The following is a 25,563-nucleotide window of genomic DNA, read 5'->3' as shown; positions in this document are numbered from 1 at the left end:
AAAGGAGAGATAACCTTTGTGGTGGAAAGGGAAGCACAGCTTTCAGTTCCCATCTGCAGCCAGCCTCTGGAGACAATAGTATTGAGGGTGATGTGAACTTCCTCTGTTCATCACCACGGGACAGGAGCCTCCACGCAGTTATCTGCACTTCTATAGCACTGCTATTCAGCTCCTTGCAGCTTCTTTTCTGTCGTACGAGAGACATCCAACTAATGCCTGCCGCCTTTAACGTATCTGGGGGTAACATTCCCGTGTTTCATCTGTTTCAAAGGACATTTATGGAAATTAGGCAGCAATTTTATCCCTAGTAAGCAGACTAATATTCTGTCACTCTACCTTACTCAAGTGACTGTTGCTCTTAATGTTAGGTGTTTTTGGTTAAGTGGCATTAAAGTTTTGTGGACTAAGCAGTAGGATTTCATTGCAAATGCATTGTCCCATTTTAGTGGAATCTTTGAATGAACAAGTTCCATCTTAATAAATTATTTGGTTCGACCTGCCTTGTGACTTATACTATCATAAGATCCTGCCCTTAATATTAAAATGTAAGCACAGATTTCCTCTTCCAAGGCTAAAGCTGCATAAAAAGACTTACACTGAAGCTAAGAAATGCTCTGTCTGGATCAAGATAATTTTCTTCTGAGAATAAGGAGAAACAAATATCCACGCTCTTTGGAGAGGATGAAATTCTGCTGTAGATTGTTCTTCCTCCGTTGTGTTAAAAAAAGGAATCTTGACTGAATATATAGTCTGTTTCCAAACTATTGGCATCTTTCACAAATATAGGCTGGCTGGCTTACAAGCAAATAGCACAGTTTCTGTAGCCAAAGATAGTTGTCATCATGCACTTATTAATGAGCAGACATATCTCTGAACATCAAAAGCTGTGCTATTTTCAGAGAGGTCCTTTCAGATCCTGTTTTCTGGTTTGGTTTTTTTTCTAATTTTTTTTTCCTTAGCCTCCTGCCATTTTCTTTCAAAGCTCAGCAGTAGAAAGCAGAGAAAAAAGGGACCTAGGACAGGAGATGCTCTCATCTGTCCAGCTTCCCCACATCAGGAGCTACTCCATGTATGTCATTCCTGGCAGATGTTTGCCTCATCTGCTCTTAAAAATGTCCAGTGATGGGGCTTTGACAGTCTCCTTAGGCAATCTGCTCCAGTGCTTTGCTGTACCTGTCATTAAGAAGGGCTTCCTGATATCTAACCTGCAATTAAAGGCCATGATTTCCCACACAACCCATCATCAGGCTGACCTTACAGCCAAACCACCTCCAACAAGTCAACTGCAGTTTCCTCACTAGATCCTCTTTGCCAACACTGCTCCTTGGGCAATGTGCTCTATACTGGCAGTAGCAGTAAGGTGATGTGTGTGTGTGTGTGTGTGTGTGTGTGTGCCACTGGTCTTGTCAAGTGTCCAGCCCGGTGTCCCCAGGGGCTGGCGATGGGCAGGTTTCCCTCTCGGATCCCATGCAGCTGACGGGAAGGCGGCTGTCTGCCAGTAGAGGGTATTGAATTAGGAGATTCAATAAATCCCAGGAGAGGCACTGCCACAGTGAAGTTGCAGCAGTTTTGCACTGATAAAACTAGCAGTGCTAACCATGATTCCAGGCCTCAGAACACGAGCTGATGCCTTTTTTGTCCTGGAACAAAATGCGCTGTGAGAGTAGTCATATTGTCCCATATATTACATACATGCAATCAATCACATCTAGCAGTTTGGACATACAGTTTTTGATGAGAGCATTCCAATAATGATTTTAGCAGTATTAAAGCTTTTCTTAAAAAAATCAGAGTGGTCACAGATTTGGCTTGGGTTTTTTTGCAGTTGTTTTCTTTTCAACAATAGCCTCCCATGGCAGCCAGGCCTGATAGCAAAGCTGTAGATGCCAGCTTGCTGCAAGTGAGCTTGAGATGCTGGGGAACCAAGGCAGTCACTCGTGTGCAGCAGTGGTTGAGAGTGAGTCAGTGTAGGCACAGCTATATCACAATATTACCATTGCAAGATAAATTCTGATCCACTTTTTTAATATGCTTAGAACAGTGATGAACATTTTAAGAGTGTTTCCTTCTGCAAATTATTTACAACTGGAGTATGGTAGTAATGAATTAATGTTAAGATACTGGAGAGTTAGTCCTGGTCAGAGTAGGTGTTTTTCACAATGGAAACCAGCTAGCTAAATTAGGTATATCTCTGCTGCCTGAGCAAATTATGGCAGTATGTAGCTAAACAGGTTTTGATACTAGAAATTTCAGTGACATCCAAAATTAAATAAAGCAAAGTTTGGATCAGTAGGAGCAAGGGCATGTTGCCATCAGCAGGGGTGAATAACCTTTGTGTAACTGGTAGTTTTGGTAAGCGGGTCAAGGTCAGTGGGGTTTGCCTCTATATTTTGACAGATGCACTGCAAACACCCTGATATCCATTTGTTTTACAAGGTGTGTGTGTGCAGCAAGATAACGCTCCAGAGGGTCACTGGCAGGTTACAGTGTGCCAGCCGTCACATGCACAATGTATTGCGTGGTGCCAAGATAAAATTTCAGGGATCTGGGGGCACCAACAGCGATTCAGAGCCCCACACAACACCTGTGCCCCACCAATATCTCCCTAGCTGTCGATCACTGAGCATCCCATTGGCATCTGTTTTCCTGAGCTGACAGGTCTGTTTCTATTTGTGCAAGGCATTTTTAAGACATTCATCCCCCAGTTGTCATCTAGATGACCTGGAAGAGCTTCAGTGAGTTGCCCATATTCCTTCATGGAGGAAAGGAAAGGACAAAGTTTGTTTTCAGAATGAGAATTTGGCCAGGGGGGTAGGGGGGGGGAGGTTCAGAAAACACAGATTTGAACTTTGTATTCCACGTAGCATGGAGGTAGACAAATTGTGTCAGAGAGGTTTCAGTTTCAAACTAATAATAAGAATACATTTAAACCTTTGTCAATATAAGAGTGATTTCAGATGCTCAGGAATCCTCTTTCTTGTGGTTTTAAAGAAAAATTTTAAACATTTTTTACCCCATAACTATTGAGGGCATAGAATGAAAATACCTATAAACTGCTAGAAACAAAATAAACTTGTTTCCCACTTCCCAGTTCTTGTAATAATCATCACCTTTAGGTACTTCTCAAAATACACCTTTGGACTAATTTTGCACTGTTAAAAATGGCATTTTCTGTTGGGCAAACTGTGTTCACGCCCCATGGCTGGCAAGCAGAGGCCCGAGTCAGAGCCTGCTGGAGTCAAGGGGCTTTCGTTGAGGTGCAGACCCTTCATGTTTTCCTAAAAATCGACAGTGCTGTTAGCCCACGTCTCCCCTTTCCCACCCCGTCTCCTCGGGGAGAGGCAGAAGCCTGTTTGAAGACAAACAAGTCGCAGAGCCTGCAAGGTGTAAATATCTTTCATGAATGCCAACGCTGAAAAGCCTGAGTGCTGGGCGTGTGACATGCGACGACAGGCGGTTCATGCTGCGCAAGGGGCGAGCAATATGCCAGTGCTGCCACAGGCGCCGAGGTGTGCCCGGATGGCACCTGGGCATCCCTGGACACCCCCGCCCCGGGAGCACACACGGGGCAGCAGGAGGGATGGGGAGCAGGGTACCTGCTCCTCACCCCGCTGCCTCTGCCCGCACCCCTCGCCCCCGATCCGGTCACCCCGCCTCTGCCCTCCTCCTCTCCCTGGCTTCTTTGGGCAGGGGCTGATTTAAATAGGTTGGCAGGGAGCCAGGAGCTCATCATTTTAATGCAGTGTAAAATGGAATGTGCATAATTATATGCAAGCCATATGTGAGGGAGACAGCTCAGCTGTGAATTTCGGGAGGCTGTGAGAGGGAGAGAGCGAACAGTCAGGAATCAGATGAGATGGAGCGGAACGGAGTGCAAGTGTCACTCAAATGAACAGTGTAATGAGCGTATTGCTGACACTCCTCCTTTCACCTGCTTCTCCCTTTTGCTTTAACTCAAAAGCAGAAAACGCTCTAGATGAGAAGGGAAAAATACTATATGCGAGCAGGATTGCTAATGGGCTCTGGTAATGTCTCCATTTAAACTTCAGCTTTCTTAATTAACAGCGTAGTTACAAATAACCAGTAACTTTTAATGCATCTTTGTCATTAAATATTTTGACCACATTTGACTGAAGGATCATTGTTCTCACTAGATGATTGCTCCTTTCAAAGCTTCACTTAAAACATGGAGGGGGAATCAATTTATTTGTAATAGTATTACATGTAAATTATGAGTATGAAAACTTTTTTTTTTTGGCCTTACTGTTAAACTGAAAATACAAGTACATTATCTAGGGATCACTTAAGCATGTCAAAAAGTTTAAACAAGTACATATGTAATGTAATCCTGAAAAATGCAATGGAGTAAATTGAAACCCTGAGTTACTCACAGTTTCCAGCTCAAATATTTCATTTTGGTTTTGTCTTTTGTTGTTTTAATTATTACTCCACAATGAATTTGCATGTTCAATCTAAGCTATGTAAGAAAACAGCATCCCAAGTTCTCGTATCTAAAAGGTGTACTGACTATTTAAAGAAACTTTTTAATAATGTTGTATTTTGGGATTCCCGTCTGTTTTAATGATCTGAGCTGTTATGCTTTTAGCTATTTTTTTTCCTTCCATTATTTGTAAGTCCCTAAATAGGCCATTATATTTCCCTTCAGGCTAGAGATGAAGATGGACATGCTGAAAATTTTCCCCAGCAGCACTATGCTAAGGAAACTCCAAGACTTGCCTTCAAGAATAACTGCGAACTACTTGTAAGAATAACATACTTACAACAAGTCTAGATTGTTACTTTAGCACAGTGAAAACCGTTTTTTTTAAAGGCTTTTGTTCATTATGACATACATTACGAAATATGATAGGTTTTTTTACTGTTTTCACGTTCTAATGCTAGTTCTGCTATCCATGAACAGTTTAAGATCTCAAATTGCTTGAAAAATATCTTATATTTGATGTCAGCACGTGAATGGCCTTGTCTTACTACCTTGACTTGCACTGGTAAATCAGGGAGAGCCATGCAGGGAGTGGCTGGTCATGCACGGAAAGCCCCTCCCCCTTCCTCAGAAGTGCCCCAAAACTCACTCTCCCATCTGCATTTTATCTCTGCCTTGTTTTCTGGTGGCAGCACTGCATTTTGTTGTGCTAACAGGCAATCCTCCCTTTAGAGCTCGCCTATTCCTCCCCTTCATAGCTGCATGCAATCCAAAGCATCCTCTCCTCTCCACTCTTCTCCTCTCCATTCCTCTCCTCTGCTGCGGGGAAAGAGTGAAAGCCAGGAAAGCACATACAGGGAGCCTGGAGTGTTTACAAGCCATAAGAGAGATGATATCAGCTGTGAAAGAATCTCTGTTCCAAGGCAGGGTTAATTCGCTGTTCATTTTAGCATTTGCAGCTAGACGAGATTAAAAGCAAGCAGGAATGCCTATTATATTTCTATTAAATGAATCTGTTGGGACCTAATGTTCTTGATTAGCTTGCGAAAACGAGTGCTCCACCATGAGTTTTTCTGTTTGCCTAAAGTAAACAGAGGATGAATTGTAATACATTTAAAAGAGATTCGTGCATGGCTTTAGAAAAGGGAGGTTTAGATACATTGGTAGATCTCTCCCTTGCATTCGCCTTCCTTCTGGTCTGTACTTAAGTAAACTGTATCATTTGGCTAAATGGAAGTGTTTGTGGAGAGTCAGTACATGGGGTTTTGCTTTGAAACAACATTTCTTTTTTTCTGGTAACCAGAGAAGAGGCGGGTGGCAGTGGAGAAGCAAGCTGTGTTTTATCTGCATTAAAGCCCATGCCTGCCCCGCCAGGATGCAAAGCCAAGCACTACTCTTGGTGCCCCAGGTGCAATAGGCAGTGAAAGTTGAGCTGATGAGCTGATAACCCAGTGCTGAAGTTGGTGCCCAGGTCCAGTCAGCTGGTCAAAGAAGCCCACACCAGGAGGCAGCAGCCCCGGGGTGGTGGCCAGTCCCTGCTCCCCACACTGGCCAGAGTACAGAGCATCTTGGCCACACCTGCACTACTGGGCCCACACTCTCCTACCCCACATGTGTCCCCTGTGCTGAGCCAACCCTTGGTTAGATAACGACAATGCTTTTTACAGCCACAGGTGTCACTTAGAAGGTTCAGTTTATTTCCAGTATAATTCTCCCCAGCCAAAAGCAAGGTGACCCATGAGATCTGGTCTTGGTTCCCCTTAAACCCTTTGTGAAGTTCCTGGTGGTTTCAGGAATAGCAGTGTTACACCCTAAGGGGAGGAAACTAGACAAACACAAAAAGTGGTTCCCTGGTGTACTCATAATTCTTGCGCCAAATAAATGAAGCCATTTCTTCAAGGCCGTGCTTAATTACTGTGCTGCTAATCAGGCCTGACGAACCATCACAGCACACCAAGATGCTCCCAAAGTCAGTAGGGCTTCTTGGTGTTGAAGGAATTTAGGAATAGAGACAACATGATATAAATCATACAGTATTTCCATTGAAAATCTGCTTTATATTTAGTGCAAGCCATCAATGAACCAATTAACCCACTTTGTGCTATTAAAATCAAGCATTCTTTTAATGCCCAGTTGCTTATTCCTCTATTAATACGCATTTAAGTTTTTGCTTTATTATATCACCACTGTGTCTGGCAAAAGCTCAAGTCATCAAAGTTAGTCTTTCATGTGCTTTTTTGGACAAGTTTCAATTCTTGTTTAAGGAAGTAATAAAAGCAATTTGTTATAGTTTTATTTTTCCTATGCTATTGGAAACAAAATTGGCAGGGATGTAATCTGTACTCAATTTGTATGTGAAAAAAAAATAGAAAAATAATGAATATGTACCTCTGCTATCTTTAAAGATGTATTTTAGGAACTTTCAGTGAAAATATGATGTTGAGCCTAGGTGTGGGTGGTGGGGGAGCTAGTGTTATTTGTTGAAGATGCTGTGTTTCACAGAGAGGTGGTGTTATTCTTTCTACATTTTACTTTTTGGAAACAATGCTATATTAAAATGTGCTCAAATTTCAAAAGCTAATTTCACCAGAACTGGCCATTAAGAAACCTTCTTTCTATTAAAGGCTAGTCAGTATTCCTTGGGAGAGGCGGGAAAAAAAGTGAAAGAAAGGAGTGGGGACAGCAGATCCTCTAAAAAAATACTTTCCCAGTGGTGAAAACTTGCCCAGAATCTGACAGTGCAAGTCAGATGCCAGCTGAGTGAAAAGACAAGGTTTTTTAAGTGAAAGAGAAACTGAAACTTGTTTATGCTTTTGAGAATGAGGGAATCCTTGGAGTTTTCTGAGTGCAGTTCAGATAAATAGAGTAATAGTCTGTCAGGTGAAATTGGAGGCTTCAGCACCAAAGTGCTTTCTTTGCTTTAGGGTTTAGCTGCCATTTTCCAGTGAGGTTTGTTTCGGCAAGGGCAGGCTTCTCTGGGAAATGCTCCTGCTGGGAGAGAGCTGCCAGGCAGGATCCAGGGCTGGGTTGCTGCTGCTGGGTCTGCATGCCAGGGCTCTCCCGCAGGAGCCAGACTACACTGGCTGAATCTTAACATCCCAGGTCACAGGCACACACAGCAAGCTTTAACTCTTCAATACTTGGAGAGATTTTAAAGCATGGTAACATAGAGTATTGCAAAAGTAACGTGGAGTATTACAAATTTTATGCTTTCTTCATTGCTTACACACCACAAGAGGAGATAATTTGATGAGGTACAACAGCTTTTCTGTTTGTTTTAGGCTTTTTTGAATGTGAGCGAGTTTGATAGGAAATAGAAGGAAGAAAGATATCATTTAGGCAGAAGAAAACCCTGAAGTGTATTCAGTAGTTCTGCTCATTAGGAAAAGCAGTGACAATTAAATATTTTGGTTAGTATAGAAAGCCATTTTGCAGTTATGGGATTAGAATAATTTCTAACTCATTTCCCAAGCTAATTCCATATATGTTGTGTCCTGGCATTTGTTGTAGGGCACTAAATCCAGAGGGGTTAAAATGCTCTAATCAATGAGCACATCAGATTTTCCTTGTGGACTTTACAGTATTTTTGAGAATCATGTTGTCTAAAGTTTAGCTATCCATGATAAATATCGGGAACTACATAAAAGAAATCTATTTTTAAAGAGCCAGGTCAGCATGCTGTCTTGGCCAGCCATCCATTCTTCTCCCATAGGCACTGCCTCAGGATTTTAATTTCTTATTCCGTGAGTGGCTGGAAGCTTTTCTTTCAGACACATCTCTTTGTTTCCAGAAGGAAAAGGCAGAATTTAGTCCCCGCTGTAAGCTGATTGTCAAGGAACAGTACAGTCCAGCTAATAGTGGATGTGGGGAGAAAGATGGGATTAACTGCCGAGAAAGGGGAGGTTGGAGTGAAAAGGCCAGCAAGAAGCCCACAGCCCCAGCTCTAGCCAGATGAAATTCCTGAGCCATTGCCTAGAGAAAGGAAAAATCCATCTGGCACCTACCCAGGTTAGTCAGGGTAGGAGAGTCATGCTTGGTTGCCTTTTAACAAAAGTGGGAAAGAAAAAGCAGCAGTTCGTCCTTCCTTCCCCCCATTTACTCAGAATATTGAGTCAAGGTTTCAGATTGGCATGCTGCTGTATGAGGTAAGGAGGGTTTGATGGGTTAAGGAAATTAAACATCAGGTTGCTTTCCAGATCATTTGTTTATGGAGATGATGTGAGTACCACCCACTGCTATGGGATTATATGTAAAGCAAACAAATAACCAAACAAAACATAAATATCCTGAAAAAAAATTAATTTCCAGTCCTGCACCCAGCTGAATCCATGCTTTTCCTTCAGTAAAATCATGATCTTTTCATCTTTGAAAACAAAAAGTCTGTTCCTAGTAGTTCTGCTCTGAGAGGATAAATTTGTGAATGCAGTATGAGAAAAATTATAAGTCCTGGTGCGTATAAGCTATTATGTAAAAGACACAATATTGGATTTAATGCTATTGGATTTAATGCAAACTCACCTACGGCCAGTTGTCTTTAATCACTGACAAAAAGAGGCAGAGAAAACTCTGAAAACACATCTACAAGGCAAACATGAAATGCAGAATGTTCTCTTACGAGCAAAAGGTCTTTGGGGAGGCTGTGACAAAGCTGAGGTGAGCCAGACCTAGAGCTAATGCTTTGCTTGAAGTTGTGTCACTCTGCTCTGCTGTTCCAGCACTAGAGGCAGAGTCAGGACAAACAGCACATGTGGGGCACCCAGACAGGGCAGCAGGCATGCAGGCAGGTTAACTTCAGAATTATGGCACTGGAACATGGGAAAGATTTCATACCTACTAGACAGACATTAAAAAGCACTGAGAATATTTGTAATCAGATGACACCAATAGGTTTTGCAGTTGTAGTCAAGTTAAATGTAAATATGCATATTGGTATTCTTTGAAGGCCATGAGAGTTTTGGTTTCAGAAAGTGAGGCTTAAATTCATTTTTTAAGGTGCCTGACCTGCTTACTGTGCCCCAGTGTCAAGCAAAACTGCTCCCTGTTAGTGCTTCAGCAGTAGAAGATACCTCACAGTCCATTTAAAATCACAGTGCCTTCAAAGAAGGACTGAATTAGGAGAAATAACTTTGCTCATTTCGTCTCTTGCCCTTCCACCCTTTTTGTCTTCCCTGCTGTCTCCTTATCCCTAGCAGAGTGGACAGAGAGAAGGAAGTTCACTTCCCCTTGTGCTTTCCCTGGCTCCTCCTTCACCCTGTTAGGTGCAAAGCAGTGGAGGGAGAGGGAGAGCACTTCATTCTGGCCACAGATTGGGGATGCGCAGGGCTTTTGCCCAGATAGCTGGAGCAGGAGTGCTGCCCAGCAGCTCTGAGGGATGCAGGGCCACATCTAGCCTGTCAGGTACCAATCCTGTGATCAGGAGGCGATTCTGCCACACTGGAGAGGCAGGAGGGGAGACAGGGAAGAGACCTGTGACACCTTGTGGAGTTCCAGATCATAGAGCTACTGAGTCTGGTGAGAGTTTAAAACCTCCACAACCATGCTTAAATGCTGTTTCAGCATCACTCGATGTTTGTCTCACTGCTGCTGCAGTTTTTTGGTGGTTTTCTGATGGATTTCATCAATTCCTTGCTCAGTTTGCCATCACAGTCTGAGGGCAGCTGGTACTACTGCATCAGTTGCACTGTGGCACATGCAGTGATTCAACCAGATGACTGTGCAAAACCCGTAACAGCTGTCGGAGAACCCACTGTTGGTTTCAGGGACTTTGGATCAGGCACAGAGAGCTGTCAGAATGGTGGTTATGGCCCTGGAACAAAAATATGGAGAGAAGCAATTGTAGCAGTGAATTGATACTGATGTTCTTAAAACCTCAGTAATCTTGGCCACATGAAATTCAAGCTTTCTTGTGACTGAAATAACAGTGACGCTTAGGTCATATGGTAGATTAATCGCCTGTAGTGTTTCATTTTCAAAAACTAAATTGTCCATGAGCAATGGCAGAGTATTTTAAAAAGAAACTCCCCAAAACCCCACTGAAAACCTTGCACTCTGTTTCTTTTCAAGTAAGGGTAACAAACCAGTAAAAATTATTCTAAAGGGCTTTTTGTCCTTAATTGCTGCCAGGCTGAATGAAGGGCTAAGTGGTGCTTGCCTTATATGCACATTCCTGTTGAAGTCCATAAGTGCTGTGTAAAAGCATTGAAAAAAGGCAGCACTCAGACCATGGGCATATTTGCAGCCCTGGGGAGAGAGAGTCCTGACACCCAGCTCCAGCTGACCCTCCCTGCCTGCTGCCTGCCGGCACAGGTAGGCACCACGGGACACTGGGTGCCTTGGCATCTGTGCCCTGATCGGCATCTTGCTGGGGTAACACAGGAGCAAACACAGAGCTGCAGCCTGCCAGCCACCCCGCGATAGGCTGTCCCCAGGAAATTATAGTCTCTGTGCCTGTCTGCACAGATCTATTTACTGTTTTAGAACAAATGCAGCCACTGTCTTGCCTGGCACACAAGCTGTGTCCTTCTTGCCCTGCTTTTTAATGATATGTTTTTCTATCCCACGATGGAAGTGAAGGCCATTCCTCACATTGCGACAGCGTGGACTGGAGCTGGGAGGTTTTCTGGGCTGCAAAAGACCTTCTAGGAAGTCTCGAGAGATTTCCTTGGTCTTTCAGGCCTTCTGCTCCCCTTCCCCTGTCCTGCACCACTATGCTGCTAAAGTAATAAACTTTTATTTCTTAATTCATACCATGTTTAGGGCTCCACAGCCTCTGATCCAAAGCCCAGTGAAATCAATAGTATTCCTCCTGTTAACTTGAGGTGAGCTCTGAACGGTCTACCTTACGTTCTGTAAACAAAGAAAGGTGAATGCCTGCTTTGAGACATCTTTCTCCTGTCTGACCAAAAACTGCAGTAGGCCAGCTAACAGCTAATTTGAAGTGTAGAAAACATGATCTTATTAATAATATCTAAGCTGAAGGCTGTCATCAGAGACCTGTTGTAGGAACTAATGGAAAACAAAGCACCGTTATAGCAAGTCTGAGGTAGCAGACTTTCTACTGGAAATAAGACCCAAACCTCACTCCTTCTACACCCAGGATTAGTGAGTGACCATGACCTACAGCGCTGAGGAGGCCGAGGCATTCCCCATGCCTCCTGCAGAGGTGGGCAGGGGAGTGCCCGCCACACTTGAGAGTGTCAAGGAGGGCAAGGCTCTGCCAGTTCCCAGCAGCACATAAAATACAAAGAATAAAATTCACAGGAGCATGAGGAATGGGCAGAAGGAAGGGAAGGAAGAGAATCTGTCATCTTCCTTCCCAGTACAAGCATTAAAATTTTCATTAATAAATCTGCACTTACTGATGACCTCTGAATAATTTCTCCAACCTTAATTTCTCCTTAATGTAATACTGTGTTGTATTACTCCAGTTTTACTCTTTACTTTTCTTATTTGACATGTTTACTGAAGTTATAATTTTCATATAAAACATGTTGTCACTGAAAATTTGATTTTTTTAATATTAAAAAAAAAGCCCCACAATCTTTTTATTGACCACAAATTGAAACATGTAAAAAGTTAAGAAACTACTAGATGAAAATGCATTTGTTTATTAGCTGACTACTTCTTAATAATGATTTCAATAAATTTTAAAGTAAAAAAGCCTGGAAAAAATTGTCAGCCTCTCCCCCACCCAAACCTCTATAAATCTGAAGGAAGAAAAAAAAAATCAGTTGAGAATTGTGGCTTAGCTTTAGGAAACTGGCATTCGTAACCTGTGTTAGGCACAGCATCTCCAGCCAGGCAAAGGAGGGGATTGCCCCACTCTGCTCTGCTTTGGTGCGGCCACACCTTGAGTCCTGTGTGCAGTTTTGGGCACCACAATATAAGAAAGACATTAAACTATTAGAGAGTGTCAAAAGGAGAGCAACAAAAATGGTGAAGGGTCTTGAGGGGAAGCTGTATGAGGAGTGGCTGAGGGCACTTGGTCTGTTCAGCCTGGAAGAAACTGAGAGGAGACCTCATTGCAGTTACAACTTCCTTGTGAGTGGAAGAGGAGGGGCAGACACTGATCTCTTCCCTGTGGAGACCAGTGACAGGACCCAAGGGAATGCCTGAAGCTGTATCAGGGGAGGATTAGTTTAGATATTAGAAAAAAGTTCCTCACCCAGAGGGTGGCTGGGCACTGGAACAGGGTCCCCAGGGAAATGGTCCCAGCACCAGCCTGACAGAGTTCAAGGAGTGTTTCAACAAGGCTCTCAGGGACATGGTGTGTTTTCTGGAGTCGTCCTGTGCAGGACCTGAGTTGGACTTGATGTTCCTTGTGGGGCTCTTCCAACTCATCTTATTCTGTGATTCTGTGAAATAAAAAAAAAAAAAATTCAAACAGTTTTTATAGAATGTTAAAGAATAAAGACATATCATGTTCCAAAGGAAGTGAAGCGTGATAAATTAAAATTCACTGGAATTCCTTCCATATAAATTGGAAATAAAATTTCCGAAGTCATCACTCAAAGCTATAAATATTTTCTTCCTGGGGTCTGTGTAGGAGATGCAGATGACTCAGCAGGGCCTGTGGGATACCCTGGCAGCTACGTGGGGGAGCCATCCCTTGCAATGCATCTCACCACCACCATACCTGCAGGACAGGATCAGGCCATAAAACTGGCTTTGGTTCCCAGGGGCTCAAGTCCTTTTTCACCTCTGACCCTGACTCTCAGTCAAGCAAGGTGGTAATTAGAATGGGTTTTATCAGGTCTGAGTGGGAGCCTCCATGAATGAGTGTGACTTTTTGTAATGGTGCAGTTGGCCTATGTCTCATCTTACTGCATGTGTTGTCTTCCACATTGAAAAGTGTTTGAAGGCTTTGATCCCTTGTAGAGCCAACATACAGCAGTAAGAGAGTAGGGTTTTGAAAATCAGGAGACTATACTCTTTTTATTTCTCAGAGTTAAGATCCAGCTAGTGGGAAGGAGGGTTGGGAAGAACTTGGCCACCATTCAACTGGACTTCAGGGAGGTTTGGGGGTGCTCTGGGATATTAAGTGTGTGACTCCATCTCATTGGGAATTCCTGGGACTGTGCAGGGCTTCCAGGAATGACATCCCAAGAAGGAAGATTAGTGCCACACAGTTGTCTGAAGAAGATCTGAATGCTAGGGACAGCTATCTCACAGCTCACTGTCTATGGCAGACACTTCTTTTACATCTCAGCAGTGACATGTATTATATTGCTTTTGGGATGGGAAGAAAAACCCAAAATATAAATCCTGCATTTTATTATAGAAGTTAATACCAACAATTACATAAAATCTAATGAATTTCAGTTCTCACTTAATTGCTTCTGAGTAGTTCACTTAACTTATTAAAAAGAAGCAAGGACATATTCATTTAAAAAGCAGCAGCAGCCTTGGCCTAGCATCTGCCTACATTCTCTTTTCAATTAATCAATTATAGTCCAATGGTGTGTAATTACACATTAAAAAAGTTATTGGATATCACAGCATGGCTGTCCCAGGGGGCTCATGAATACACTAATATAACACACCTGTAATGACCTGTTCTCATATCTGCAAATTGCTCCCATTTCTCTCTCTCTCTCTCTCTCTCTCTCTCTCGTTGCTAAATGAAGATGAGAGCAATTACCATTAACTTTTTGAGTCACATCTAGTCAATGAGAGAGAAAAAAGATCCCTACCAGCATTCATAATAAATTTGTCTGTTGCTACTCAGAATTTTAACTGTACCAGGCATCAGGCTGGAAGGCAGCAAATGTGCATCGGGGTTGTAAAGGGTTGTGGGGATCCCGGAGTCGTTCCGAGCACATGCTACACTTGTAGACAAGAGAAACAGGCAAGCAGGAAAGTCTCATCAGATCCCATCCAGGCATAACTTGCCTGTCTTGGTTCAAATCAAACCAAACTCTGGAACTGATCCCTATGCAGTGGCTCTTAAGTCTTTGCATAGCAACTAAGCCGTGTTGCTGTTGTGTTGGTTTTTTTTCGAATGCGCGAAAGAACAAAATTTACTATGTAATGGCAGAAAGGCTTTGGTTGTGCGAGAGGATACAGGCACCAATGCTCTCTTATTAATGCATAACAAATGAAACCAAGGAGAGACTCTTAATCTGCATAATGGAGTCTGACAGATTCTCAATTGGTGATTCAGTCAACTAAAGGGTCCAGAAATGCTCCATGGAAGTGAGCTTTTGATGGCTCCATAAGTCAAACGGGGGATGATATCTTTCAACATTTTTATAAATGTTATCTTGCAGAATGTGATTTTGATGTGCTGTTGTCTCTCACCCTGGGAAGAAGTGTCTGTTTCCCTACAAGAAGTTTTCTTGTTCTTGCTTTCATTTGCAGACAGGGGTCTTTCAGGAGGGTGTACATACAGATAAATGCACATCAGTATTTTGAGCACAGCTTTTTGCTTGTAGTAATCTGAAATATTCCTATGCTGTACACCTTTCACCAATCTAGCCCTAACAATTTCAGTGAAATCTTCATCACGCCTGAGGTTGCTTCCCTGTTTAAAATCCATGCACATCTCCTTACGCTTGATGTCTTTCAGGACAACAGGATAATCCTGTGGGATTCAGGTGATCAGATGTTGTTCTCAGTTGCATTCACAGTAAGGTGATGGGTGTTTCTGTCTGAGCTTCAGCTAGGTCTACATTTCACTCCGGTTTTCACCAGTGCCACGTTTCTTCCCAGTTCCACAGCACCCTTTGGTTTAGGACATGGTTCCATTCACATGCCTGGCCGTAGCATGCCAGTATTTGGCACCTGGGCTGGACTCTCTCTCTAGGTCTGGTTAACAGAGGAAGGCAAGCACTTGTAGAGTGGGATTTACTCAAAATAATTAGGTGTTGATTTAGGATTGGTTAAACCAATGTTTAGGCATGCCTGTATCCACTCATTAGCTAGATAAATACCTTCCATATGACACCTACATTTGAGGTACTACAGTCATTAGCTGAACTGCATATTCCTGCGGTAGTCCAAAGTCAAGCCTGCAGGTAGAGCCATTCAATTCAAGCAGAGGGACTGCTTGTGTGCTTGAAGTTAGGTATCTGCTAACTTCATGTTTAGATGTCTGGTCTCCAGCTTTGAAGTGGGGATGCTGGTATTTAATTGCCTTTGCATGCAATTTGAGTTTGATCTTAAGATGTTAGAAGTGCAAAATATTATCTATTATTTAATGTTGTGTTGTACTCCAAATAGTGAACAACTGCATCCTTGGTATGTGCAAAGTGCATTTATTACGAATTGTTACCTGACACAGGAGGAAACAGGTTCCAAGATTTACTTACAGGTATTTAAAACCAATTTGACTGCCCAGACATAATAACTGAAGTAAGCAGAGCTCTGTGTGGATCCCACAAAGTGATCAAAGTGTGCATGTGCACAATGTTCTCAAATTCTGCTCAATGCACAGCTTTGTTTATGCTTGGGACCAAAATTAAATTTTGTGCCTTTTTTTTTAACCAGTGCCTGAATAATCAGCTAAAAATGTTTTAAACAGAGAAAGGAACACAGTTATAGTCTAGAGCTTTAATATACAATGCAATATTCAATTTTCCAGGCTGGTTAAATATTGGATTAAATTATTGGTTAAAATACCTGTCAGTTACCTCTCCAGCTGTGTATTTTCTGTGTGTCTGATGGGGAGGAGGGTAATATTTCAGTCAGTTTCAAAAATTTGGTTTTAGCTGTATTCTCCAAAAGAAGCTGTAACTCTTTGCATGTCACTTTCCTAATTGAGCTATAAACTCTATATTGTACTAATACATTTTATTATGAGGAATAAACATACTTCTTCTAGACAGGCAGAGGAATAATTGACCACCTGTGGCCTGTCCCAAATGAACATTACTGCATGTGACACTGAAATTAATGTCTCTTTAGCCAAGATGTGAAACAGTTATTTTCTGAGAGCTTCCCTTCCGAGAGGGAAGGTAACACATCCTAACACATTTCTGCTTCATAACAGCATAGATTCCTGACTGCCAAGGGAAAAAACACTTGGTGTTCACCTGGCTACTTCCCCTCTCTCTCTGTCTTTGAGATTCAAAGAGCAGCTTCATTTGTTAAAAACATTAAGCAAAGGACCAGGTTCTGGCCTGAGCTAGGGATGCCTTTTCATCACTCTGGCAATAGAAAGAAGCCTCAGAAGTTGGTGCACATGAAATGTACTTAGGTGGCCCCTTTCAGCTGCCAGAGTGGTGTAAAGGAGTCTCAAAATGGATGAGAATCTGTCCCAAATGTAGGTTTATATAATGCTGGAAGATAGTTCTAGGACACTGTGCTGGTGTATCGTGTTACCAGGCCATAGGGGCCAAAGGATGCTGGAAACTGAAATATTAAAGAGCTAAGAGATTGACTCCACAGATAGAAATGGTAAATTCTTCTCTTATCAGTTATTTTTCACTTTGTATTAATAAATCTCTGGGATGGTATTTAACGTAAAATCACTGGATCCTTCAGGATCCTTCAGGATCCAGTCTCTTCCTTAAACTGGAAGCATCTAGTGCCATGAGCAAAGCAAGCAGGTGACATTCTCAGGTGTGCTTGCACCTGCAGCATACAGGAGCGTGTGCCCAGGGAGGAATGGGGTCCTCGGCAGGGATGGGCACACCCTTACAGACACAGGGGTTGCACAGGGCCTGGAAAATGTGCTCAGTTTTATCTTATGCATATCCTATTTCTTCCTTTCTGAGAGATTGCAGGGGACTGTGTTGAGCAAGCACTGCTCTCCCCAGTGGGTATGCTCGCTGTATTGCCACAGGGCTCTGGCAATTGCCACTGTGCTGTGTTCCTTCTTTGTCATCACATCATGCACATTTAATGAGGGGTTATAGCTCATGTGCTTGCACAGTTCAGCAGTCCATCTTTAGGCTCCTTTTTCCTCCAGCACAAACAAGGGCTGAAAGTCTCCCCAGAAGAAAGGCATGGCCAAGGACCAGATGAGTGCAAGCTGTCCAAAGTTCACATGAGATTAGCTCAAGATCACTGCGGTCAGTAAAAGGAAAGGCTGCTGTTGTACTCCTTGCATAAATAGAGATGTTTGCCCATATTGGCTATCAAAATCCTTCTGTTGGGATCTTGCTGAAATCTCAGCTGCCCTAAGTCACCACACGGCTGCAGTGACCTCTGTGTGATGGCTTTTCTCTCTAATGCCACCCTGGTGACATGTGTTCCTTTGGTATCTCTGAACTGCTGGTAGGGGCTGAGAAGACCACAGCAGCCTGCCTGGGAGAGCTGCAGTACCTTGCTCACGCATTTGGAAAGCATGTTGTGCTTGTCTCCATGGAATTTACTACAATCCCACCACTCTTTGCCTCCAGTTCAGCTGTCTCAGTGTGAGTTCTGGGAAAAGCCCCTATGTAGAGGAGTTTGACCCAATTTCCCCTGTGCTGTTAGAAAAACCTGCTGAAAACAAATGTGATTAACACAGCAGAGAAAATAGTTCAGCTGTAAAATCATGCATGGTGTGGGGAGCACACTTTTTATTTTCAGAGTGCCTTTTTGAGTGGCAGAGTGACAGCACATGGATATCATGGTGCACTGACACAGCAGGAGGTACCACATCCCTGGTGTGCAAAGCCCTGGTCCTGCACCAAAATCCATCCAGGTGAGTGCAGATACTCAAGGCAGAGGGATGAGGTGCTGTGGGCATGGGGACATCCCAGTGTTCTCAGGGTTCGAAAACTGCAAAGATGGCAAATCAAAAATAGCCTGAACTTTGTTGATCCTTCAGGAACTCCATGTAGCTCTGTCTTAAAAGAGGGGTTTGGAAAGTGCCTGGATTGTTGCTCTTGGAGGAAACCAGTAGTGTTTAGACTTCACATTTTATGTTTTCTCACTGCTATGTGTTTCCTGGGTGGGATTTGCTCCTTTTCAGAGGTGTAAACACAGTGCCCAAATGAGTTCTGGGAGGAGCCTGACTTAAGGCAGATCACCCTGAATTTGAGACAGTGCTTCATCTGAATATATATACAGTGAAAACCTAGAAATGGAAAGGGTCAATTAGTCCCTCCAGACGGTGCTTTAATTCTAAAGCACATCTGTAACACCCCGTAGGCTGACACAGGGGGAAGAGAAAATCACTCACTTTTCTGTAAATGAAGAAACAATGATTATCATAATCTGGTCTGAGAGAAACCACTCTGCAGTCTCCGTAGTATGTGCTGCCTTTTAGACAACCTCACTCTTCAGTGAAGGCATTGAGGGCATTTTGAAGCTGTGAGCATGCCCTTGCCTGTGAGGTTGACAGAGGAAGAGAACAAGTGAGAGGAGAAGAGAGAGAAAAGGGCACAGCCTTTTGGTGAGGACAGGGAAGTGATTTCAGGTGTTTGTGACACCACATGAACCTTGTGTGCTTAGCATCTTCCTAAGCGTGATATACCCTGGAGGGTGGAGGAAATTGTAACAGGTAGAGATGTGGTGGAAGGAGTGAGAACTACCTGCAGATGTGGCATCTAAATAAATCCAAAGACAACACAACTATTTTTAGGAGAAGTGCAAACAGTGATAGATGCCACGGGGCTGCTGTCACTAAAATTCGTCTATAAGCAACATATTCATATTTAAACAAGTCAGCTTTGCACATTGAAATGAGCAAACACTGTCTCCGTGCTTGTTTGTTTGTTGTGCAGAAGTCATCAGCTTTCACTCCTTATCCCCTCACCGTGGTGGTGATGCAGAGCCATGCTGATGGATCATCTGTCTAGCTTATCTGCAAGGCCACAAAACATTTATATCTTTTATGGCATGATAGGCTGTTCTCATGCAGCAGTGGAAAACAGAAATTTGGGACTGCCCTTGCAAAAGTACCATCTCCTGCACAACACTGCCATTCTGGTAAGATCACTTGGCACGGTTTGTACAGCTAAGTACATCCAGTGTGAAACCTAACACCGGGATGCACATGAATAAAATCGCACAAAATCAAGAGAGGAGCAAGCATCAGAGAAGCTTTTGAACGCAGGGGGCAAACCAGCAAGGATGGAGGTTCTGCAGTTTCTCTCCTGCTTAGAGGGGGCCTCTGACACCTCTGGTATAAGGCCTCCAGCTCACACCAGCATTACACTTGGCCAATTATCTTATTTAGGTATCTCATATATATTTAGGTCTTGAAAAAGGTCAACCACAGGGCTTGTCTGGGCAGGGGTTTTTGAAGCTGTAGAACTGGAAGCTTTTCTTCTAGCATCATTAGAAAATAATTGCTTGTGAATGTCCAGGGATTTGAATCTACATGTTGGGGCTCTGAAAAGGAGGGCAGGAAAGTTTAAAACATTATTGAAACAGCTACTGCTGATGTTACACTTGCTGCAGACACTGAGCAGGGAACAGGTGGAGCTCATCGGTGGGCATGGCTGCTGCCCCTCACCTGCCTTGGTACCCTTGCACTGGGAGTCCTTCTCCTGGGCAGCTGCTCTTGTGACTGTCTCCAGCACAAACAGCTCCGCTGTCCAAGGTTCATGCAAGCTGGTACATTTTTACTGAAAGTGCAGCAAGGCAGGGATTGTCCCTGTCGGCTGAGCTGTTTTCACCTAAGTATACCTGCTATTCTTCCATTTAAAATTTTTTTTGACCTTTGTTTTTGATTTCCTGCTACTTGCAATTTTTTTTTTAAGCCTCTCTTCCCCTTCTGAATATCTCTCTTTCTCCATTACTTTATTTTGTTTCTTTCAGTTTAACTATCTTCTTCCTCAGTTCCATGATAAATCCCCACTCATTCCTGTAGTCTTTGGCTTGTAAGTGCTGTTAGCTGTGGAAAGTCCCCTTCCCTAAATGCTGTAAGGCCCAGATGTTACTATATGTGAGCTTTACCATCTAAAAGCCTGTCACAGTTACCTGCCACAGCTCACAGCTTGATTTCTCAGTATGACCAAACTAGGCGGGTCTCGGAATGCAAGCCCTGAGTGTCTTGCAAGGAAGATTGCCTCAATGCATGGTATTAGATCAGTCCTTAATGAGGCGCCTGTTCTTTCCTCAGCTCTGTTCCAGATATTCCCTGTGACCCTGGCCAAGTCACTTTATCTCTGTCTCTGCTTCCATTCATAAAATGGACATAATTGCACTTCTGAAACTCATGTGGAATTGCAACGATGAATTCCTCCTGCTTGCTTTGCCTTTACCTCATCCCTTTTGTCTGCACAATTGTCAGAGGGGATAAAACACCACCGAATCAGGGTTAGCCATAGTTAGCACAAAGCCCCAAACAGCTGGCCCGGCCACTCGCAGAATCCCAATAGCACTGACAGCAGAGAGCCAGATTTGTTACCATTTGCATTGCAGCCATGTGCGCTTTGAGGAGCTTCCTATGCTCTCTCTGAATAGTGAAAAGAGACGTTTTCAAGGCAGGGTGCTCAGGAGTGCACAGTGGTTGTTGCAGGACAAAGGGATAAAATGGCTTCCTTTGAGGGCTTGCTCCACAGGATCCTTACCAGAAATCGTGGGGCCTTGGAAGAACCAGAAGGAGAGGGAGGGAGGCAAGGTGAATGCTCTATTTGTAAAACCCATCTTGGATTTTCATCCCTGTTGTCCAGCCTCTTTCCCTTACCCTCCCCCATTTAGTTTTGTGACAGTAATAAAATAAAGGAATGCAAGCTAAAGGCATCCTTAGGGCTCTTATTGTTACTAAGTAATCCTAGTAATCCTAACAGCACTTTCTCTCATAGCCCTGCCTCTGAATGCTAATATCATTTAATTATTGTGAGGTTGCAAATGAAGGTGCCCACACACAAATTCAATATGGAATGCAAGTTAAACACACACCAAAGGCAAGTGGTGTGGTTTTGGTTTGTCGTCTGATTTATTGTCATTTACCTCATGCCTCAGAGAGCACCACCTGAGTCAAGAGCAGAGAACCAGCCCTTTGTACACATAGCTTGCTCTTAAATCTACACTTCATAAGATAGCAGCAAGTGACATAAAACATCTGTTTTTAAAGTACAACTGGGAGTGTAGTTTTGAAGCATTCTCTCCATCTCAGGCAAGGAACACAAGGGAGGTGTGACTTTTGGTAGACAGATACGTATCTCCAAATGAAGGCACTGCGTGCAATACAGTTCACATACATAACATATGTCAAAGGCCTTCAGTGACAATCCAAACTATGCGGGGGAGAAAACCCAGCCTGCAACCATTTTAAATATGTTAGCCAAGTCAACTAAGAAGATCTGCAAGCTTGGGCTTCAGTAGCTGGGGGCAAATTGTCTGCCTACCAGGTAATTACTGATGGTGGTGTTCAATTTTTGGTTATCTCCTAGCATTGCATTTTTCAGTTCCAGTCAGTCAGCCTTGCATTTTGAGGTGAGCAGCACAGTGCCAGGGAGGCATCCTGCCTTGCTGTGCAGTCTGGACACATTTATCATGTTCTCCTAGTCTCCCAGCCCGTAAAGAGTCCTTCTTTGAATATTGTGCACTGCTCACCATGCAAGCAGCTCATTATCCCAGGCATTTCAAGACTAATTTATAGGACATTTGGCTAATTTGCATAAGCCATCCAGTACACAGAACATGTCTCCACAATAAAGTAATATGCCAAAATCAGGATTTATGTGAAAACATGAATATGGGGGAGGGACAGGAAGGGACACACACAACAACATTTTAAAGAAGCTGTTGTTAGCACCAATCTCTAAATGAATACCCCTGACAAAAAGTCACAGAACCCTGACTCTCCACCTACTGTATGTGAAGCTCCCATATAATTTTCTGCTTTGAATCTTGCTCATCTTTTTATTAAGTAAGATGGGGTTTGATCCTTAAAAACAGCCTTGAAATATGAATACTTGGTGCTGTTGGCTTTGTCTAAAAATGAAACAAAATCCCGCAAACTGAATCCAAATCGAGGGCTGCACATTCAGGTATCGCTGTGAGGAGCCTCACGCGTCCGCTGCTCTGATATTACCTTGACACTAGAAACAGGAGGACCTGTAATCCTTGAAACAGCTGACATCTGAAGCACTGATTCTTCCTGTGCTTTGAGTTAGTCACTCCTTGATCTCTGTGCCTGGCATGCAAGCCTGGCTTTCACTGAAACCTGACCTCGTGGTCCCTTCTTCTGCAGCCCTGTTTGTCTTCTGCCATTCAGAAAGGTGCAGCTTCTGTCCTCAGGACTCTGAATTAGAGCTGCACGGGTCAAAGGAGCAAACAGGAGACTTGTCATTATTGGATCCAATGCCTGCCCTTGATTTAGGTGCCCTTGCATTGGTGTTTTTTTTTTTAGTAACAATTTCAAAATAAGAAGATTGCAAGGTATTTTTTAAGCAAACCTTTCCTCTCCAAGGTGACACTGGCTTTCCGTGATCTCTAATGCATGTCTGCTTCACCTACAGTGCAGATGTTTTTGCTCCCTTCCTCGCAAAGCCAGCCTGAGGTTTGAAAGTCAAGTTGATTTCTTTCTTCTCTCCCTAATATGTCTTCTGCCATTATGCGGCCTCTGAAGAGCACATTAAGCCCATATTTACCCCTGTGCAATCTAATTAACTTCCAGAATAACTGTGCAGGTGTAACAGAGATCTCAGTTTGAAGGCAGCTTTGCTCCACTTATTATAATTGAAGGAACTGTTTGGCCAGCAGCATTTCTATTAGTAGTAATGCTATTTGAAAAGGAAATAACTTAGTTTTGGACTGAATTTGTAGGAATACCAGCTAGAATTGCATAAGTGGATGCATATATATCTGCTTACTTGCAAATAGAGGCTAACTGGAGCTGGAAATCATACCTATAATAAACATGTAATCCTGATGCCATTGCTACAAATTCATTTCCCACAGCAGAGCTATGGTTTTAAGCACCTATTTCAGTGCTGTGTTGTTTTGGAGGTTTGAACAGTGTTGGTTATTCATTTTGGTGCATCACGTGTAGCTCCAGTTAGGTGAAACCTGCTGGGTATTTTATGTCTTGTTCAGCTTGAACTAGAAGCAAATAGAAGGAAATAATGTGTTGAGGAAGACAAGAATTCTAGATAAAGAATTTTTTTTCCTGTTCTAGAGTCTGTTACTCTGTTACATGTGTTATTCTGGTCTTTGAGATTAGTATTTCTTAATCAGGCTGTACTACAGGTTACATGGAACTGGCAGCATTATCTTGAACATAATTATTATGTTCAATAGAAAAAATCTATGCAGTTTTTCATTTCACTGTCTTCCAACTTGAATCAGTTTGTACTGTTCTGAGATGTTAGAAGCACATTTTTTTTCTCTGAGGATTTGCAGTTTCTCTTAGTGTTTTGATTGCTTGTGAATAGTTTGATAAAAATCCCCAGTGATGTACAGCATATAGGTTGGATTTGGTTTTTGACTGATCCCTAATAGCTGAAGTTACTGTATACAACAAAAACATTTGTAATGCTGTCAGACAGGAACAATCTCTCTTCTGCAACTTGACTCAAATTTGTTATGTGTATAGCTCCGTGAAGTTCACTAGATGTAAATACAGATTAATTATTTAAAAAGTAATAGGAATGAATGAGCTTCCAAACATGTAGTGTTTAATTATTTAAAACCTGTAATGGAATTTCAGCCCTCGTGCATACCTCAGATCTCTCGCTGTGCTTGGACAAGTGCCTGAGGTTAACTGGCATGTCCCCACCTCTTAGTCACATCCCCTCCTATAGCACAGGGTGATAAATGTGCCTGGTACATGTGGAGAACAGCCAATATTCTCAGTCATGTCTAATAGTAAATACACTATGCTTAACTCCATCTTCCTTTCCCCCGCTACTGTGTTGCATCCTGCAATCAGCCATTCCATATAACATTCCATATAACAAGCTGTGTACGAGTGCGCAGTTGTACTGAGCCACGGAGAACTAAACCTAAAGTCAGAGTGTGAGCAAAGCCCCGCTTGATTCCTGATCCCAAAGGGTGGAAAGAGCCCCACAGGGATGCTGCACTTTGTTTGTTTGATGGTGGTGGATCAAGGCACCGGCTCTGTGTGAGTGACTGTACTGGATGTTGTACACACGTGTGAGAGGACCTGATTCCCATTTCAAAACCCTCATGCTCCAAGTAGGTCAGTCAGATATGGGGAAGCCTTCTCCCAGCTTTAAATAGAGGATCAAAGATACATACTAAAAATAAAGAACATACTAGCCTCCCAGCTTTAGAGACTTGCTTGGTCTCCCTTCATTCCTTTGACAATGGATGGACAGAGAGTTCTGCTGGGAACAGTTCAGAGCCTTAGGTTCCTGCCATGATACACCCTCCCAAGATGCCTACCTCTGTTCACAGACGTGATCTGGGCAATCAAAGTTAATATCTAAAATGGTGCTATTTGGATTATTTCACTGCCTACCCTTCCCCTTGTCCAAAGTTGCTCAGCAGTTTTGTCTTTGCAGAGAATGACTAATGCCTATCTGTAAGTCCTATCTCAGTGCCGTAGCTATGTAACCTTCCTTCTACTGCTCTGGATGAGGAGCACTTGACCCAGGATGGGTGTTAAAATAAATGTAAAGGAAAGCTCTTTAAAGAAAAGCAAACACTTCAGTTGCATTGAACAAATGCACAGTTAGGAGTCTTTGTGTGTGATGGCTGTGGGTCTTCGTTTGCCAGCCAAATCTCAGCTGGTCTGATGAGGAATATTTCAAGTGCTGCTCTACCCTGTGAAATTGTTGTTAGAAGTAGTTTTGTGGGAAGACCTAGGGAAGAAAAAAGGCTGGAGAAAGCAAGACAGAGTGAGTCCTCTTTGAGGAGGAATCTAAAGAGCAAAGCATTCCTGAGAGCTTTGCAGATTGATGGTTTAAATACATTGATTTCTTTTGTCCTGGTGTGCTGCTTCCGCGCAGCTGCTTTGTCGTGCATGTCAAGCAAGGAGAGAATCATCTGCATGGTCTTGTAAGTATGAAAGGCTCTGGCATGATGCATTTACATAATAGAATCTGTGCAGTCGCAGCGTGCATCCTGCAACCAGGCAAGGAAGGAGTGCCATCTACAGTAACACAATGCATTGCTAAAGGGTCCTCTGCGATTGTGTTCTTTACTGAATAGTGCATCTGATGCCTTCTGCTGTAATGTACCCTCCTTGGTGAGAAATTAATCCTTTGTGCCAAATTCAACTCTCAGTTACATGATTCAGATTGAAAAACAACACTGGCTTCAGTGGAGTTATC

At 43.0% G+C, this 25,563-nt stretch overlaps 1 protein-coding gene across 2 annotated transcripts in view; it reads left to right on the top strand.

The window, feature by feature from the left end:
* SOBP (sine oculis binding protein homolog) overlaps positions 1-25,563 on the top strand; it is a 111,806-nt gene that overhangs the window by 58,853 nt on the left and 27,390 nt on the right. The window contains exon 5 of one of the 2 annotated variants that reach the window (XM_069011030.1): positions 4,667-4,762. The exons of the other annotated variant lie outside the window; for it this stretch is intronic. Within the exon in view, the coding sequence (XP_068867131.1) occupies positions 4,667-4,762 (96 nt within the window). The remainder of the gene's footprint in view (positions 1-4,666; positions 4,763-25,563) is intronic. 2 annotated transcript variants of the gene reach the window in all.

This window comes from Aphelocoma coerulescens, chromosome 3 (genome assembly GCF_041296385.1).
Source record: "Aphelocoma coerulescens isolate FSJ_1873_10779 chromosome 3, UR_Acoe_1.0, whole genome shotgun sequence".
NCBI lineage: Eukaryota > Metazoa > Chordata > Aves > Passeriformes > Corvidae > Aphelocoma > Aphelocoma coerulescens.
Note: the sequence above shows the minus strand (reverse complement) of the source record. Positions and strands in the feature narration are given on the sequence as shown.